Genomic DNA, 19472 nt, shown 5'->3' with positions numbered 1-19472 from the left:
TTAGCTGTTCATGACTTGCACATCCATTTGATCAGGGGAATGGAAGTGGAACAGGTTGAGGACACCTTTGTTCCTGTGGAAAGGGTGGGGTAATTCATTTCAAATGAGTGAGTTATGGCACAGTATCAAGGGACTGGGTGTCAGGCAGTCTATTAGATGGGCGTGCGAGCAAACACTGCCATCTAGTGGCTCCAAATGGGTAACTCGCCAATGCTGGGAGCAATAATGTGGAGGAGCCCGCAAGTCAACCTGATCTCACTATATGTAGGCTAATCTCAATTTTATGAAGTGCTACAAACAATCCAAACCACATTCCTCCAAAATGTGATCAAGTCGTGATGGTGATATTACAGATGGTGATATCACATTCAAGTATTAGGTTAAATGATTTTGAATATACCTAGAATTATAATGGTTACTAAATGCATATATATACCTTACAAGAACCGCAAACTGTTAACAGGAAAGGTGCCTTAGTATGCAGGAAGAATGACAATAAGTGGAATCTGAATATTGCATTTATTTAAATACATTAAAATTTGCATGTAACAAAACTATTGGCATATGAAATTCAAACACCATTTAGATGAACAAAAACATGGCTCACTTCATTTTCTGTAGCTAGTGTCCACAACACTAGTTTTTTTCTTTCACCAACTTCAGCTCTTTGCTCCATGTCTCCGCTCCCCATTTACATTGTTCACAGACTACTATCTTACAATAAGAGTGCTGAATAAAAATGAGGTAAGAAAGTGGTTTGAAGATTACAGATCATGCAGAACATGCTAAACAGCAACAAAAATATTTTGTTGTGAAGGAGAAAGTAACAAAACAAAATACATAAGTGTGCATTAAAAAATAATAATCGAATTACACAGCTTTGCATCTTTGGTTACAAAGTAGGTTGAACGATTTCACAGCTTTTCCACCCACCCAAAGACAAAATGCACGATTAACATGAATGTAAGGTCGGGGGGAGTATGGCAATACATCTTCCATAGTTAGAGAAAGAAACTAGCAGAACAACTTACGTTCTCTTCATCAAAATTGCCTCCCATTGATTCAGGTTAAGATTTCATGTCACAAAAGTCGGTGTTCACCTGTACAAACTTGCTATGCTCTTGATACTTTTACACTCTTACACAAAACGTACATTCAAACTAGATTTTGATTTTCGTGAATGAACAATTCCAAAACAAAACTGCAGTTAGTGTTAGACTGATGTCAGAGTTTCTATTATTGCCTATAGAGCTGGTTCATGAACTCACCGACCCCAGCTGGGGTTTACAAGTGGCCAATCATTTTTAAACACTGAAGGGGAGAATAGGGGAGAAAAAGGCTCATAATTTTGAATCAGGTTTTTATGATATTGTTCCGTTTTGAAAATAGCAGCCCTGTAATAAATAAACATGACAGTAGACCTTTGATACATGGGCTGGACTTAATGGCAGCGGTGATGACTCTGAAAATAGACTCTTTCACTTCTTACTTTACAACATGAAACAGCAAGGCTAAAAAATAAACCCCCTTCACCCCCACTGGATTATATCGGTTTAAAAAAATATCTCTCTGACATGTTCATTCGTCCCTTCAGTGAGCTGCACCCCTTCTCTAACCCCAGAGGTCGGGTGGCTCCCCCGGCCGGTCTGAGCTTCACCCACAGGGGGCGTCTGGTCCCCAGGCTCTGGCCCAGCGCTCGGCCAGTCCCAGGTCCAGCGCCACGCCGCCCCCCCGAGGGCCTCCCTCTCTCCCCGCCTCTGTCCGATGCCGCTCTGTCACTCTCTCGATGATTGCATTAACACTGGGAAGGCGTACAGCGCACGAACAATCGCGCACACACACACACACAAGTACATTCTCTCACACACACAAAGAAGCTCTGCTCTTGCTTGTGGCCAAGCTGGTGGCTAAGAGTACACATTTTTTTGCTTTCACATTCTAACTGTAACTTTATTCAAATATTATATTATTTTCCCCTCCCTTTTGGTAGCAGAGAGGCAGAGGATGCACTTCAAGCGGAGGTGACATTGGGCTGTGTTTGCTGTGCGGGGTGGCTGGTATCAAGCTGGGTCTGGAGCTGCTGGGTCTGGAGCTGCTGGGTCTGGAGCTGCTGGGTCTGGAGCTGCTGGGTCTGGAGCTGCTGGGTCTGGGGTTGCTGGGCTTGTTGGGCCTGGAGCTGTTGGGCCTGGAGCTGCTGGGCCTGGAGCTGCTGGGTCTGGGTCTGGAGCTGCTGGGTCTGGGTCTGGAGCTGTTGTAGCGGGAGTTGCTGGGGCTGGAGCTGCTGGGTCTGGAGCTGCTGGGTCTGGAGCTGCTGGGTCTGGAGCTGCTGGGTCTGGGTCTGGAGCTGTTGTAGTGGGAGCTGCTGGGTCTGGAGCTGCTGGAGCTGCTGGGTCTGGAGCTGCTGGGGCTGGAGCTGCTGGGTCTGGAGCTGCTGGGCCTGTAGCTGCTGGGCCTGTAGCTGCTGGGTCTGGAGCTGCTGGAGCTGCTGGGTCTGGAGGTGAAGCTGGGCCTGGGGCGGAGCCGGGGCCTGTAGCTGAGACTGCATCTGGGCGAGCCCTTGCTGGGGAGGAGCGCCGTTCGAGTTGGCGGCTGCCGGGACGGAGAGCTGAGACAGCTGGTCGCTGTTGGCCAGGGATTTCAACACGGCGTTCTCCCTCTCCAGCACAGAGTTCCTCTCAAACAGCTCCTTGATCTGCTCCTTGAGGACCTCCACCTCCTCGCGCACCGCGTACATCAGATGGCTCTTCACCAGGTCCTGGACAGGCGAGAGGAAACCGTAACAGCAAACAAACAAAGCGTTCGTTTAACAATATTGTTTTTGTGAGAACGTAGCTGCACACAATATACACCTTTACGTACTCTAGAGCATTCCATTAAAATAAACTAAAACAATGACAAATAGTTTTTCAAATCAATTACTCACCATTGCCTGTTCAATTTTGTTATCTATGGCGACAACACTGGCTCCAGAGGCACTAGAGGAGGAGGAAGAGAACATACGCACAGACAAATAAATAAGTAAATAAAATTCTCCACTGAGTAAATTCATCCCCAAACAACTAAACATAAATAATAATGAATAATACAAAAGGAAACACAGCCTGGGAGATACCATGGGCCAGTAGCCTGTGAAAAACTGTTCTACTGACAAAAGTTTAACACATTATCATCCACGTTTTCACATGAACTGGCTATCAAATAGTTGATACTGCAGCAAACACTGGCTATCAACAAAACTCCTTCACTCATCATCTATTACACCACACGACCTTGCTGTAGAAAGGAGTATCTACATAGAAAGTATATGGATTGTGGAAGAAATATGTGATGACTGGCTTTCATAGACTCCCAATAAACACTAAGGAAGCTAGTGTAGCATTCACTGTATCATTGTGAGCAAAATGGAACTAAACCCGTATCCTCAATACCCGTTTCACAGATCGATTTATGAATCACAAACAAGCTAGTTGAAGAAAAATGGGACCCAAAAGCAGCCAAAGAATCACGGTTACCAGTAACGTTCCCTCTAGGCAATGAGTGAATCCAAATAACTGTAGGGGGCCCTGGGACAGCAGGTTAAAGGAGGAGTTTGGTATCCTATCATTAGCATCATAGACCCTGTTACAAGGTTATTTATGATCATTCATATTGAGCATAGAGATCCATTGTGTACTTAGCTGTGACACAAAGAATGAGCACTAATATGGAGCCAACTAATTAGCAATGGGTGGACCCTTAATATGGACCCGACCACAGCTAAGTACACAATGGATGTCTATAGGCATACTGTATGCCCATAGATATGCATTGTGTACTTTGCTGTGACATGAGCAATGCGCACTAATATCAAAATCAAAAAGTCAAGTCTGTCAAAAAATGTATAAGGACCATTGTATAATCATAAATAATCTTGTAACAGGGCTTATAATGCTAAATCTAAGTTGAGGGAAATCGTGCACTGCATGATTATGGGAGTAATGCTCCTTCATCGGCAGCAGCAGAACGTGTGCTTTATACAGCCTAGTCCTACATAGCCTACGACAGAAAGAAGGATACCACCGCTCACAAAGGCACCGAAGTAGGTCAAGTAGGACTACATCATTCAAAGATTAAACGCGAGCTGTAAATTCTAAGGTAGGATTGACAAGTAGGCGGGGTGAATAACCACTGATCCATGTGCTCTTTACAACGCCCAAGGTAAGATAATCGTGTAATACTGTTGATCTTAAATCAGAAGGTAATTGCGGTTTACAGGCAGGGTGAGTCAGTGGCATTTCTAAGTAAGACTGTGTGAATGCCTCGGGTTAGGAAATGAAAGAGATCCGCATGATGAGCAGCTCGTAACAGTAGGTGAGGGTCACTGCATGTTGTGTGTGTGTGTGTGTGTGTGTGTGTGTGCGTGTGTGTGTGTGTGAGAGTGTGAGAGGGGGGGGGGTGGCAGTATAGGTACTCAACAGAGGGGTAAAATATAGCAAAGTTGCTACATGCGTTCCTGTTGAGGATCTCATGCATCCTCCCACCTGACGTTGCCAGATGTCATGAATCTCGGCCTGCGGCCTATAGGCCAGTACTCTACACCAGAGATGGGTGGAACCTCTTAATGTGTCATATTTCGATAACAGCTGATTACATACTTATAAAAATAGGATCATTCTTTGTCACTGTGGTCCTGTCAGAATCATCTTGCATGCACATGCTCCCTCTCTCTGTCTCGCACCAACCAGAGTACAAGACTGTCTTTCCGCGACCGCCAATTTACTTGTCGGAGGGAAGGAAACAGCCAGGAGATTAGCATCGGCGGGCCGGCAGGCTCCTCTGGGGGGGTCCTTCTCATAACTCCGTCTGTAGCCCTTGGTCGCCGTTCGTACAGAAACATATGTGCTATGATTTCTCACACTAGACGATTAAATATCAAGCCAAGACACAAGTCCAGAGGTGCAAACCGATCACAAGTGAAAAAGATGACAGACATGCAAACCCATACATACACTGATCAGACAAATGACCTATTTTGGATTAAAAACGGCTATTTTCACCTAAAGGTGACAAGTCTGCAAGTCTGTTACAGTAGTGGTGACTAAAGAAGTGGGTGTGCTGTAGCAGAAATGTTCGTTTTTACATTAGTGGTGTTTAAAGGAGTGGGTCTATGGATAAAGAAGTGGGTATACTCCGAAAAACCCTCCACTACACCCCTGGTTCCAGCTTCCCCTTCCCCTCTGATGCACAGGAGAGCACAGCTTAAAGCACACAAACGCTCCTCGGACTAAACTTTCTTAAACTCTCAAATGTGCCAACTATTGACGCTAAAGAAGCTAGAGTAGCATTCTTATCATTGTGAACAAGAGAGGCCCTCAATCGAACTCAATCCGTGCGCAATACTCGCTTCACAGATTGATTTAGGAATCACAAACATCAAACTATGGTTGAAGAAAATTAAAAGAACACAGAAACAGCCTTCTACGGACCTCTAACACAGACGACAAAATTGAAAGAATGAGTTACCTGCGACGTTCCCTGCAAGTAATGGGTGAATCTGAATGACTGGACAGGGGCCCCGACCAGCAGGTTAAGTTGTAGGACATCATGTACTGCATGATTAGAGGAGTAATGCTCCTTCGTCGGCCGCAGCAGAAAGTGTGCTTTATACAACCTAGTCCTACATACTGTAGCCTAAGGATACCACCGCTCACGAAGGCACTTAAGTAGGTCAAGTAGCCTCGGACTACATTTAGAAAAATGAAACGCGAGCTGCAAATTCTAGGGTTGGACTGACGAGTAGGCGGGGTGAATAACCACACCTCCATGTGCTCTTTACGACGCCCAAGGTAAGATGCACATTGACATACGACGATTTGTCAATATCGACTTATTATGTGCCAGTCAATCTGCACAGGAACCTACGGCATGGCCTTGGTGCGTCACGGTGCAATACTGTTGATCTTAAAGCAGGCGATTGTGGTTTACGAGCAGGGTGAGTCAGTGGCATTTCTAAGTGCAAATGTCTCAACACATGGAAAGTAGTCGGATGAAATAGATCCACAATGAGCACCTCGCAAAGTCGATGACGGTCATTGCATGATGTTGTTGTTGTTTTGTGTGTGTGTGAGGGGTATGTAGGTACTCATCAGAGGGGTAAAATATAGCAATGTTGCTAAATGCGTTCCTTTGAAGGATCTCATGTATCCTCCCACCTGACGTCATAAATCTAGGCCTAGTCTATGTAGGCCAGTCCTCTACACCAGTAGATGGGTGGAACCTGTAATGTGTCATGTTTCAAGGCGAATTACATATTTATTAAGAATATTAGTATTTAGTTTAGTGTCATTGTGGTCTTAACTGTCAGAATCCTCTGGCATGCATGTGCACTCTGCGTCTCACACACCCCAAGCAGAGTACAAGGCATCCCTGTCTTTCCTCGACCACCAATTTACTTGTCGGAAGGGCGGAAACACCCAGAAGATTAACATCGGCAGGACAAGAGGCTCCTCCAGGTGGGGAGTGTCCTCCTCATGGCTCCGTCTGTAGCCCTTTGTAACCGCTTGTACAGAAATATCTCCTCTTTGTACGGAAACATATCCGTTATGATCTCTCATACCGATGATTAAATGTCAAACCAAGACACAAGTTGGTTATACTGTAGCTCCCTCTATCTTTCTGCTAGGCTTAGTGGAATTTCCCCGACTCTCATTATTAAATCTAGATCTAGTGTTTTCATCTCTGCTCTCTGCAAGTCTGGCCGGTCCGTGACTGGAGCTGATGGTACACAGGAAAGCGTAGCTGAAACTTAAAGCACATGCATACTGTACAAACACTCCTTGGAACAACTCGTCACTGAGTTGTTCCAAGAAGGAATAGAAGAAGGCTGGAAAGTGTGGCTCCAACCAAGACTTGATCCAGCGCAGAGGCCAAAATGTGTGTTTCATTAGATTGGTGTGGCAAACGCACGCACACGTTTCCTGCCCGTTGTATTTTTTCTATAGGTCTGACCTGAGTCTATAGGTGTAACCCAAATACCTTTACACTGGTCTTTCACCAGTGCCAGATGCACAACAGTGCCAGTTAAAACAGTTTTAAATCTTGCACAAATATGATTATACTGTTAAATAACAGCTGTTTTCAAGGCCTATATCCCAACGCAGATCAGCTGCAGTTACTGGTTTCAGGGGAACGTCACAGAGAAGATGACTGTATGTGGGCCAACGTTGTTGAGTGGTGACGGATCGCGAGCGTGTCCACTCCATCAATCATCACACCAGCTGTGAATCGGCCCGCAAAAGACACTGAGGAGGATACCAACTCAACATGGAGTTAAAAGAGCTTGAAATGACTCATTACGTCCTGTGCAACGTCGTTCGTCCACGAACAACCCTACTGGAGAGAGTTCGGAGACCCACAACACGTGGAGGACAGGTACGTGGCAAAGCCACTCCTCAGCCTTTACACCTGGGGAGAGAGTAAACAGTGTGGAACCGCCTGGGTTGGTCCAGGAGGCCACGGGGCTAAGGGCTGGGCCCAGATCAAACACCACACTGGCGGGGCCACCAGCCCTTATCCTGCTCTCTCTTTGCGCAACCCAGCGGAGCTGTGAAGTTTACCCTGTTCAATATAGCAAGAGAGAGAGACGTTTATAGATCTCCGGTGAGGGTTTGATGGACCGATGTTGAATATGAAGATGGTCGTGCGAGTAGAGTGTTAATCAAAGGCGTGTTAGCGGCTGGAGGGTGTGTAGGCGCCCGCGAAGAGCAGGGCGTCCGAAAGAGAAGGAAAGAAAAGAGGGATTGTCGTCACGCCAGGCGCCCCTGGCCCTCTGGTGCCTCTTATCATAACTGGGAAAGGGCAGCCTCACTGACACTCATTGAAAAACCCAGTCCGGTCCTCATCTTCGCCCCTTGGGGCCGGATGGCGTCTGATACAGTAAAACATAGGGCTGGGTTAAAAAAAAAAAAAAAAAACGATGAATCGATTCTGAATCAAATTATTCAGAATCGATTCATGAATCCCAAAATCGATCTTTTATTTAATGAATGAATGAATAAATGAAGGAATGAATAGTTTATTAATTCATTCAATGATTCATTCATTTTTGGAAATCAATATCGATACCCAGCCCTTGTATTGATGTGTTGCATAACTTGGCAGTCATGTAATTAAGGTTACAGCAAAAAAAAAAAAAAGTTTTAGTAACACTAACCAAATTGATATCTAATCGAATCGTGATAATCGATTCTGAACCTTGTGAATCGGAAGCGAATCGATTCTCGAAATTCGAATCGATACCCAGCCCTAGTAAAACACAAAAAGCTCAAAAGCTCAAAAAGTAAGGCCAGCTAGACCACATGTTCACTGTGCGCAAGTCGGGCTCGACGACACCCTTTTGGCTCGGGAGCGATACTGCGCATGAGCGCAATCGCACTTGTGTGGCCCTACAAGCGGATTCTTCTCATGGCTTAAAGATAAACCAGAATGTCAGGGGACAGTCAGTCACTCACAGGCATCAGGGGACAGTCAGTCACTCACAGGCATCATGCAGAGCTAGGGAACATGCTCTCGTAGTGAGGTCATCATACATGTTCCAACATGTTGCCCTTAATGTGTAAAGGACTAACCTCAGGCCTGTGCCATACACCAGCCATCTGATTATTGCACCAGCCCTCAATTACAAGAAAGGTTGAATATCTGAAATTAAATTTTTCAGCTATGGACTCAGGGGGCGCCACTGAGATCTACCTTTCAGAGATTGACGAGCAAAACCGTGATAATGTGTAGCCTAAACCAGTGAAACAGAACAGTATACCTTTTGGGAGCGTGTGCCAACAGAGCACTGCGACGCCTCGGGAACAGGAAGTGATCCAATAGTGTTTAGAGAACAATGATGTCACCTGTAATGCCATCTCTTAGACCTGTCAGAGATTCAATCATGCTGTCAGAGACACACGCACACACACACACACAGAACTTGACAAGCGGGGCTGTAATCTTCCTCAAATAGGATTTTTCCTGCATAGAGGATTTTTTGGCGCCCCCCCAAAGAGATTTTAGCCAGAGCCAAAGGAAAATCACCAGTGCCAAAATGCTATAAATTGAGAATAAAAATTGCAATTAAAATCCTCTCCAAATGTGTTTGATAGCTTGTTTCAAGTGCAGCCCATCCCTCTTTCTTGCATTGTCCATGGTTTGGACCACTAGTAATCGAGAATTAATAGACACGTCATCAGTATCTTAAACATTTTGTCTTCATATCCATTTTGTGTCATGTTGGGAGATTTCCCGCGGTATTGAAAAGTGAGCTCAGTCAGAACAGCAGCGAAGAATATAGGCCTATATATGCTGGTAGGCTACTCGGCATAAAACTGAAGTTTCCCCAAAAAATTCAGTGCGCATCACCCCCCAAAGCCCCATTCTGAGCCAGGAAAATCCCTGTCAAACAGTGAGAGACGGGCACACTTGTTCCTGCAGCTTCTCAGTCGGGGAGCGCTAGACAAGTCGGTGGATGTTTTGGTCGGCGGGCTCGGTAGGAGAGCGTTTAGGGGCGGCGGAGGCGAGAGAGGCAGCGGGGTGTGAAATTACTACTTTGTGCGCAGTTCCTCCGCCGTGGCGGCGGCCTGACAGCTCGACAGTTTCTCCTCCGGCATCAGTCTCATTTCCCGTTGGGTGTTCTCTGCCCTCGGATATGGTTTTGCGCGCTTCCTTTTTCATTTTTCTATAGGCGTCTCAAAAATATCCTGCGCCACTCGGCGTAGGCACTATTCCGGCTATGGGGGAGGGTGCCATGCTGTTCCCATACATGCACATAGCTCGCTACTGCTACAGAGCACTGCACACACACACTTACACGCGCCTGCCCGCACGCATACGGAAACCAACACACACGTGCACACACGCGCACATACACACACACACACAGGCAGGTCTGTTGGGTCCAGTACAGTACCTATCACTGTGGGCCTTAGAGTCCTGCAGCCTGCTGCCAGACTGGAAGGCTTGGTAGAAAGCCATGGAGGGGTTCCTGTGCCAACCAAAAAAAAGAGAAAAAGAACATAGGGAAGGAGGGAGGGAGAGAGAGGTGTGGGGGGGGGGGTAGAAAGAGAGAGAGGTGGGAGGAAAGAGGGAGGGAGGGAGGGAGAGAGGTGGGGGGGACAGGGAGGGAGGGGGAGGGAGAGAGAGAGGTGGGGAAGGGAGAGAGGAGAGGGGGGGGGAGGGAGAGAGAGAAGGGAGGGAGAGAGAGAGAGAGAGGGAGGGAGGGAGAGAGAGAGAGAGGGAGGTGGGGGGAGAAGGGAGGGAGAGAGAGAGAGGGAGGGAGGGAGAGAGAGAGAGAGGGAGGTGGGGGGAGAAGCGAGGGAGAGAGAGGGAGGGAGGGAGAGAGGTGGGGGGATGAATCAGTCAGGAAAGACAGATAGGAGGCAGGAGAGAGAGCAGGCCTGGCTCATTTGGGGTAGCATCCTAATCAGAGGAATGTGGATCTGGTGTTACTGGAGAGCGGACGTGCGTGTGGGTGTTTCACTGTAGCCTAAGGAGTTGTCACAAGTTCAAGGTAGCAACATGAACATAATACGGCAACACTGAAACGACTTCCCTTCCCAGAGGTCGCTAGCCTGCGTTTTCAAAGAAACGCCTGTAGGTAGAATCCGCTCCCGAGGAACGCGGCCAGGCGCGACCTTCTCCAACGCCAGAATCCGAAATGTTTCGAAAGCAACTCAGGCTGCGCGGCAGGCAGGCAGGCGTTGAGGTCTGTGGAGTAGGAAAAGTGGTCTTTTGATGGCCGCTGTGTGGAAAGCAGGGCTGGCTCAGACAGTTAGAATTCCCCCACTATGGGGCCTTTGAGGCCGTGAAGTACACTATGTCCTATGGTAAGGTATATGTGAGGGGGAGGGAAAGGCCCCCCTTCAATTCATTAAAGCTAACTGCTTTACACACACAGACACACAGACACACACACGCATGCATACACGCACACACACACACACATGCATACACGCACACGCACACACACGTACTAACATGCGCACACACATACGCACTAACATGCATGCGCAAGCGTGCGCACGCACACACACACGCACACACAGACGCACACACAGACACATGACACGGGGGAGCAAAGAGTTGATTAACTACATGTGTGTGAATTTCTTAACTCCAAGCCACAGCTCTTTTCCTAGACATCTCTGGCACAAACTCGCCTTGTCACATTACCTCATGACCAAACACTTTTATAAAGCTCCTCCTTCTCCCTGCAAAACCTTCCCCTCCCTGACTACCAAGCATAAAAATTCATCACACACACACGCGCACACACGCGCGCACACACAAGTTGCCTCAGATGACTATGACTATACTTGATTTTGAATGAGGTCAGAAGTGGAGGAGTCATCCTGCCCTGTTTTCAAGAAGTCAACATCCATCTCTGAAAGGAGCTCTTTGTGAAGTTTATCAGAACTAGTTAGCCTCAGTCTTTCTTCTTTCTGAATCTCCCTCTCTCACACTCGAACTTCTGCTCCAGCGTGACTGATGTTTGCGAACGGCTAAGCCAATGCCTCCTCAAAGCTTTATGGATGACCTCGGTGGCGGATAGGAATAACGCCTAAAGACGCATTCTTTCTCGGTGAAGTCACCCATTTGTCTAAGGCCTGACAGACTGGCTTCCTTCACCAGAGCTGCGAATAAGGAGCACTGGCTGAGCCAGAGGTCGGTTGGTTGATTGCAGGCTGTTGGTCCTCCAAGCAACCTGGCTCACTCACTGAGCACGTGAAACGCAGGAAGGGGTGAGAGAGAGAGGAGAGAGAGAGAGAGAGAGAGAGAGAGAGATGGTCTGGGAGAGAGAGGGAGAGAGGAGAGAGAGAGAGATGGTCTGGGAGAGGGAGAGAGAGAGAGAGAGAGAGAGAGAGAGAGAGAGAGAGAGAGAGAGATGGTCTGGGCCCTTCAGTCCTCTGGCCCATCTATCAGACTGACTCCGAGCAGAAGTAGGTCAGGACTCTAAGATTCCAACACCATGGGCGGCAGCCTGGGGGGTATTTCCCCTATGGCAGAGGTTCGTTGGGGGGAGAGTGTGTGGAGCAGGGGGCCCCAAAGCCACTGTAATAACTCCAAGATGGCTGCCCTTGGGGAACTGTGGAATTTGGGCGGTAGGTGGCGCAGCATCAGACCAGTAACCGAACGGTAGCCAGTTCAAGACTGGGCAGGGCCACTTAACTGGTGCCTGGAGGGCGGCCTGCCATTGTGCTCTAAAGCGAGGCACTTAAGCCCAACAACACTACAATATCTCATAACATCCTGGTCATACTGGCAGACCCGAATACCCCGTAGACTGCAGGTGGTAGGGTAGGGGCCAAACCAAGCCAAAGGGGCAAAGACGAACTGCAGGGATTGGACTTTCGTGGGCCGACATCCTGGTTCTTCAACCCTCTCCTGCGGAAAGCGGAGGTCTTGGTGAAAACAAGGTGAGAGGTATCTAGCCTTCGATCTACCAGGAAAACAAACTAGCCCCCCCCCCCCCCTGCCAAAATGCTTCAATTCTTCACAGGTCTGTCTCCATACCACACATAACACAACTCGAGGCATGTAGCTTAACCTGGGCTCAAGTCTGGGTGAGACACGGGACAGTATATCCCCAGCATGGCGCTGTTTAAACACTCTTGTTATGAGTCGGACTGAGTGACAGGCCATTTGGCAGGAACAAAAGAGGGCTTCTGTACCTGAGGCAGGGGTGATGACTGAGGACGAGAGCGGCTGAGTCGGTCCTTGGAGAACAATAAGGCCATTCTTTAAAGCAGCATTCTTTAAAGTCTAAGGGACGATGAACTTATACTGTACACACACACACAAGCAGTTAAGAGTTCAAAGCCGCAGTAGATAAGCGGCAAGTCAGTTCACCCTGTAGAAAGTTCAGGAAATGATAAGTAAGGGCCAGCCCTGGGTATAACGCGCTGCCAAGTCAACGAATAGCAGCGATTTCGGCAGTAAGTGATGATCACCCTGCAGACGGTCTTTCTCTCTCCCTCGCTGACCAGCAAAACAGGATACAGCAGGACACCCTGAGGTCAGAGGCAAAGTCACACACACACACACACACACACACACACACAATACACACACACAATACACACACAATAATACACACACAATACACATCCTTCCCCTTAGGACAACCATGTGCTCTGAGAGTTTTGGTTACTGTCCCCAAGCACACTGGCTGTTCACAACATCTCTCAAAGATAACCCATACCTCCTCTTATTGACACCCAGGGCTGAGAGTGACAGAGAGGGCTGAGTGACACCATTTCACTTCCTATAGTTCTGGGAACACCCCATCAACCACTCAACAGGGATGTCATTTAACACTTCTTTCTTACACGAACAACTGCTTGGTCTTGCCGGTCAGTGAGGGCAGGGCCCTGGCTCCAGTCTCATCCAAGGAAGTCCCCCCCCTGCTGGCACGCCTCGGCCTCGGGGTAGTGCGGAGCGTACCGGTGCCCTGCGGCCGACCGCAGCACGTCAGAACCCGTCAGCCAGACATCCGTGTGGTGCGGTTCCACAAACCCGGCCTCCCGACTTGGAGGGGGGCGCATTGACTACCCGTTTGGGTGAGGTTAAGGGGTGGGTGGGTGGGTGGGGGGGGGTGAGCACAACAGAGGAACGTGACATCAAGGACAGTGGTAGACACACCCCTCAGACAGGTCCTTATCTGAAGAGTTGTGTGACAGTGGAAAGAGTACTGCTGACAGTCTGATATGACGAGGCGTCATACAGACCTGCTGTTATCAGCTTGGGAGAGGGTTCTCTCTCAACTCTAGCCAGAGAAACTTCTGTAGTTCCTTTAACTGGCAGCTAAAACAGGGGACCCAGTCACCGAATCACATATCTACCAAGTTCTGATTACTACAAAAACAAGAACTAAAAAGTGAACATCATCACCGGCTTTGGAATGACATGCTCTAACTGGGGTATAGGACAAAGCCTATTTAACACACTAAAGGTGGAGTTATATATCAGCTACAAAATAAAGTCACACTGGCTAGCTGCAAATCCAGAAAAATAATTGGCTACAAAGAAAAAGCCTGCAAGGCAGGCCAGGCTCATAAATTAGCTTAAAGGTTAAACCAGGTAGCTGAGCCATATGCAGGATTTTTCCTGGCTCAGAAAGGGTCGTTGGGGGGTGATGAGCAGACAATTTGGGGGGGGGAAACCTCTGTTTTATGCCGAGTAGCCTACCAGCATATACAGTATAGGACTTTATTCTTTGCTGTCGTTCTGACTGAGCTCACTTTTCAATATCGCGGGAAATCTCCCGACATGACACAAAATGGATATGAAGACAAAATGTTTAAGATACTGATGACCTGTCTATTAATGATCTTGATTACTAGTGGTCCAAACCATGGACAATGCAAGAAAGAGGGATGGGCTGCACTTGAAACCAGCTATCAAACACATTTGGAGTGAATTTGAATTACTGTTTTTATTCTCAATTTTTTTGCATTTTGGCACTGGTGATTTTCCTTTGGCTCTGGCTAAAATCTCTTTTGGGGGGGGGCGCCAAAAAATCCTCTATGCAGGAAAAACCCTGCATATGTGAACATATGCCTGGAGACTGTTGTGGCTGCATGCATACAGCCTGCGCTCTATATCATGTTGGCCTGTTATGTGTAACCACCAAGATATTTGAGGCACTTCACTATTTCCTCTTGCGCTTGCCAACCCTTGACAAGCTCACAGCTCAGGAACTGAAAACTGTCAGATGTTTGAAAAGGAAGAGAGAGTGAAGTAACACCTTTCAACTGAACATGACAGTATTATTAACTAGGCGATGTGATACTCATGAGATAAATGAAAAACTGCATAATATCAGGCTGGCACACACTGCAAGGCCGTTTTCTCTAGTGACTATAATTCACCCAGGCTGGATCTGAGGTTTCATCTGATCAGACTAGTGTCTTGTTCAACCAGGGGGGTTGATATTCACACACAAACATTGCCATACGGTGAAGGCCATGGCCTACTGAAAATGATGATGAAATGGTCATAAAATAGCAAAACAACCGATTCCACAATAAAGAAGAAAGCCTTTTCGAGACAGGATCTCTGGGCTAACTTATGAAATGGTCAAGCAAAAATGTAGGACACACAAGAAATGTTTTTCTTAGCGTCTTAGTACAGGCTAGCCTAGTATAGATGTGTTGTTTTTACTAAGGCTATCGCCTCAGGGACTGTCTGGACATGCGAGAGCTACAGAGGGAGGAAAGCTGGAGATAAGATGGACTTGGCAGCAATATGTTGACCAGTTGAATAATAAAAAGCAACCATCTCCATTGAACCTAAAAGATGGCCTACTGGTGACTACCCCCATCCCCCCCGCGTCCAACCCTACATGCACACACACAATATAAACCCAAAAAGATATACCGCACAGGTCTACTGTACAGCACGTCAGGAGTTAAAACCCTGTTGTTTTTAAGCTGAGGTGGTCATGGGTGTTTTCCTGAAGTGGGCTACGCTCCAGCATTTTTTCAAGCCCTAATGAGAAACACCAAACATTATATTTCCTTCCTGTGTGCCCCAGCTCCCTGCCCTAACCCACCCTCCCTCCTTCCCTCCCTCCCACGATCCCACTTCCCCTCCATGTACAGGCCTACTGCAGCTAGCGAGGGGAAAACCCTGTGGGTCTGGTCAGACGTGCACTAACAAAAACAAAACATATATGAGATTTCATTGTGACAGAGACAAGTTTTGAGTTCACACACAGAATGAACCCACTCCTTCTCTCCTTCTCTAGAGATGACTGAATATGAAATAAAGATGACTGGTCAATGCCCTTTAACGGGTTTGACAGTATGTGACTAGTCTGTGAGTAAACAGATCTAGTATGTGGCATGCAAATTAACAAATAACTTTTGCATGTAATACTGTACTGTTGGATGTAATACTGTACCATGTTCAATGAACTTATCCCCCAATGTGGGGCTCTAACCTATGACCCTGATGACTGAGCTAGCCAGGCAAGTGTGTAGGCTATCTGTACAGATACTGTACCACTGTGACTGGGTCAGGCTATCCCTTACTACCGTGTGAAGAGTGAGCCCGTTGGCAGGTGGGTTTACCTGTCATCATCTCCGTCCATGTGTATGGCTATTCCAAACAGGCTGTTCACAGACGGGCTGGTCAGCTGGAGGCTTTCAGGGATCAGCGGCTTCACGGGGTCTTTCCCTGAGATGGTGGGAGGCTGGACGACTAGACCCCCCTCCGCCTTCCTCCCGCTCCCCTCCGAATGTCCGAATCCCGCGGCCGCGTCGGGCGGCGTCTGGGCCCGCTGGCCGCCGGGAGGCGAATCGGAGGACGACGACAAGGTCAGGTTTGGCACGGTGGCGGCTGGCGCGCCGGAGCTCACCGACACAGCGGGCACGTTCTGGGTGCCGAGGGGCTGGGGACGCCCCGCGGGAGCGTACTGACCCATTGGCTGCTGCTGCAGAAAAGACCCAACTCCCGGCACGGAGCCACCGACGCCTCCCAGTCCTCCGACCGTCTGCTGCAAGAGGGTTGGAGCCGGCTGGCTGACGGGTAGAGAGCCCCCTCCTGCTCCAATCATCTCGCCTACCTGCCCGAGCACGGAAGCCCCTACCACTGCGGGGGCCATGACCGGCGAGGGCCCCTGTCCCGCAGGCTGGCCCCCAGAGAGGCTGGCTACAGGCAGGGTCTGGATAGATGAGGCCATTGGCTGCATGACTGCAGGCTGGTAGAAGTCCGCCGGGTGCTGGGGAACGCCTGAGGACGGGTTGGCCAAGGGGTGTCCCAGTGGAAGTTGCTGTAGAACGGGCTGCTGCGGTGTGTAGGGCAGCGGAGGGGCCTGGCCAGCAGGGGGCAGCATGCCGGGAGATATCTGTAAGTGCATGCCAGCTTGCGACGGCCCGTTGTGCCCTACGGGAAGGAGGTTCTGGGGGGCGACACTTCCCGCCGCTGGCTGCCCAGCTGGCGCTGTCGCAGGCTTGTTGTTGCTGCTAAACGTGCTCTGCGTGGCCATGCCACTGCCGACATTGTAGTTCTGATGGTGGAGCGGCTGCAGCTGCTGTTGCACCATGTCTGCTGAGTGAGTGTGAGAGGCTGGGAGTGAAGCGTCTGCCACGGAGCCCTGGCTCGATTGGGTCGCTGGTGCGGCCGCCGCCGAACCACCGGTAAAACCCAGCCCGCTGTCCCTGTCGGCGCCGGGGTCTGGGGCGTTGCCGTGTCTAACGCTATCAACAGTCCTGCTCACCGTGGTACCCTCAGAGTCTTTCTCGTAGAACTCCATACATGTCCACCTGCCCCTTCTAAAGGGCTCGCCAGTACCATGATCAAGTTTGATGACCCTGAAGCGTGAACTGCAGCTTGTTGCAGAGGTTGTAGTAGAAGGCGTTGAACTAGTCACCGCTGGCTGGGAAGTGCTAACTGACATGTTGTTAGCCCCCCCACTCGCTGGTGGTACAGGCTGTTGTTGCACGACGCCAGACTGAGTGATAAGAGGCAGAGTGATTACAGCACTTGTTCCCGTGGCTTGCTGGCTAACGTTAGTCGAACCCGCCACTCCTACCTTTCGGAAACCTACATTCGGTGGTCCAGACATAGCAGAGGACTGGCCAGCTTGAGGTATATGCGATGGTGCCATAATGCCAGGTGCCTCCTGCTCTCCTACGTTGTTTAAGGTTTCCTCTGACGAACTTCTGTCACATACCGTCTCGTAATCGGCCCGGGTCACGTCGAATATGTCCGACGAGACGTCTTCAGTCCGTGATTCGTCTGGGTCGTCCAGACTCTCAGTGTCGTCGGCAACACTGCTGGCTGCCACCTGAGCCTGTGTCACACTTGTGATCTGAAAACAGCTCTTCTTTTTGGCCGGCATTTTAGACATTTTGGATGCCTCCCGTCTGAATACCCCGGTTTAAACGAGTGAGCTGTTTATTGGCTAGCAGTCTAAAACAGCAAACTTTCTTCCATTTCAGTTTTTCTAACTATTCTCGAGATGAATTTGCGTCATCCCTCTTCCTCTTGTCTCCTGTTGCATTTTACGAGACCACGACGAAGATCGCTCCTCTGATGCCCAGCAATGCGGCTTGTGCCAGTTTACATACCTTTTTGGTAATAGTTCCAAAGTTATAATTAATCCGGACTGGCCTGTCCATCAAAAGTATGTCCCTGCTCCGTAGTTATCAAACGTCCGCTGTGGAAGACACTGCTCCCCAGCAGCAGTAGCTACTTTAGGCTGAGGCGGGCCCGTACCCCTCCACTATAGCTTACCTAGCCAAGCCGACTAGCTCTAGCTTCCACACTCCCCGTACGTTGGGACAAGTCTGCTAGACATCCTGCGAAACAAGTCTTCTCTTTCCACTCTACTCGTGCTAGCAATTATTCAATTCCAGAATATGGTTTAAAGACAAATGTGATCTAATTTCAGATGCAAATAGTCTCAATTATTCACTACATGGAACAGAAATTCTAAACAGCTCCTACCGCCCTCATTCTTGACAAGATGGCTAGCTATAATGTAACCGCGCTGCATCGTGGGTATGGTGCGCAACAATAATTACGTAAAGATGATTGAGAATACCGCCCACTCTGTTTCGCTCTCTCTCTCTCTCTCTTTCTCTCTCTCTTTCGCTCTCTCTCTTTCTCTCTCACTCTCTCTCTTTCTCTCTCACACACACACATTATAGCCTATTATAGCCTATAAATTGTTCAATAAGTATATAAGTATAATATATATATATATATTATAGCATATTATAGCCTATACATTTATCAATATATATATTATATATATAATATATATATTATGTTGTACTTATTGAACAAATGAGTAGTGCTTTGTGCATTTTGTTTCAAATGCTTAAACTGTTATGAATACAGCAAATTTCTCTGCATAGTATTAAATAATATTATTCAGTAAATCGTATTTCCAATGAAACTTTTTGTCTGCACCCCTCTGTACTCACCTCTATTCTGTCAAGGGATGGGTGACCGATAGTATTGGTGAGTCCAGTTCTGCATGCAACAAGTGGATCCACTCCCTGAACCCCTAACCGTCTTTATACCAATGTCAAATTTGCACCCGACGTATGCAAATCAGACAGTTCAATTGAGTCTAGGATGCGACTCCGTGAGTGAACAGAAAAATTAAGCCGGTATTAACAGATATTTTTGCTCTGATAGAAACAAGAAGCCAGTGTGCAAGGTATACGAAAGGGAATTTCTTGAGGTTGAAATTAAATCACATGAAAATGTAGGCTATCTATAGTATTACTAGGTCTAATATCCCGATGAGAGGTCGGTCGAGGTGTGGATCTTTGGGATTCCTAGTTTGTGCAAACAAAGGTGTGCAAGATTCTAGATACAAAATTCAAGTTTCCAGTATCAAACAAGTGTTTCGGTCAGTTGGTAGGTAGTGTCCCAACACCACCCACCAAACCTCAGGTTCATTTCTCCATACGGTAAGGGGGTGAGTGCTGGCG

At 48.2% G+C, this 19472-nt stretch overlaps 1 protein-coding gene across 1 annotated transcript; it reads right to left on the bottom strand.

The window, feature by feature from the left end:
* Positions 1 to 702: 702 nt before the first annotated feature.
* On the bottom strand, positions 703 to 17958 carry LOC311325553 (TSC22 domain family protein 2-like). The gene is made up of 4 exons (XM_084458270.1): positions 16095 to 17958; positions 9932 to 10006; positions 2924 to 2975; positions 703 to 2755 (listed from the first exon to the last, which is right to left on the bottom strand). Exons 1-4 carry the CDS (start codon positions 17873 to 17875, stop codon positions 2012 to 2014), a joined length of 2652 nt encoding a protein of 883 aa, XP_084314396.1. The 5' UTR covers positions 17876 to 17958; the 3' UTR covers positions 703 to 2011.
* Positions 17959 to 19472: the final 1514 nt, after the last annotated feature.

This window comes from Borostomias antarcticus (assembly GCF_949987555.1).
Source record: "Borostomias antarcticus genome assembly, chromosome: 24".
In the NCBI taxonomy this organism is placed as follows: domain Eukaryota; kingdom Metazoa; phylum Chordata; class Actinopteri; order Stomiiformes; family Stomiidae; genus Borostomias; species Borostomias antarcticus.
Note: the sequence above shows the minus strand (reverse complement) of the source record. Positions and strands in the feature narration are given on the sequence as shown.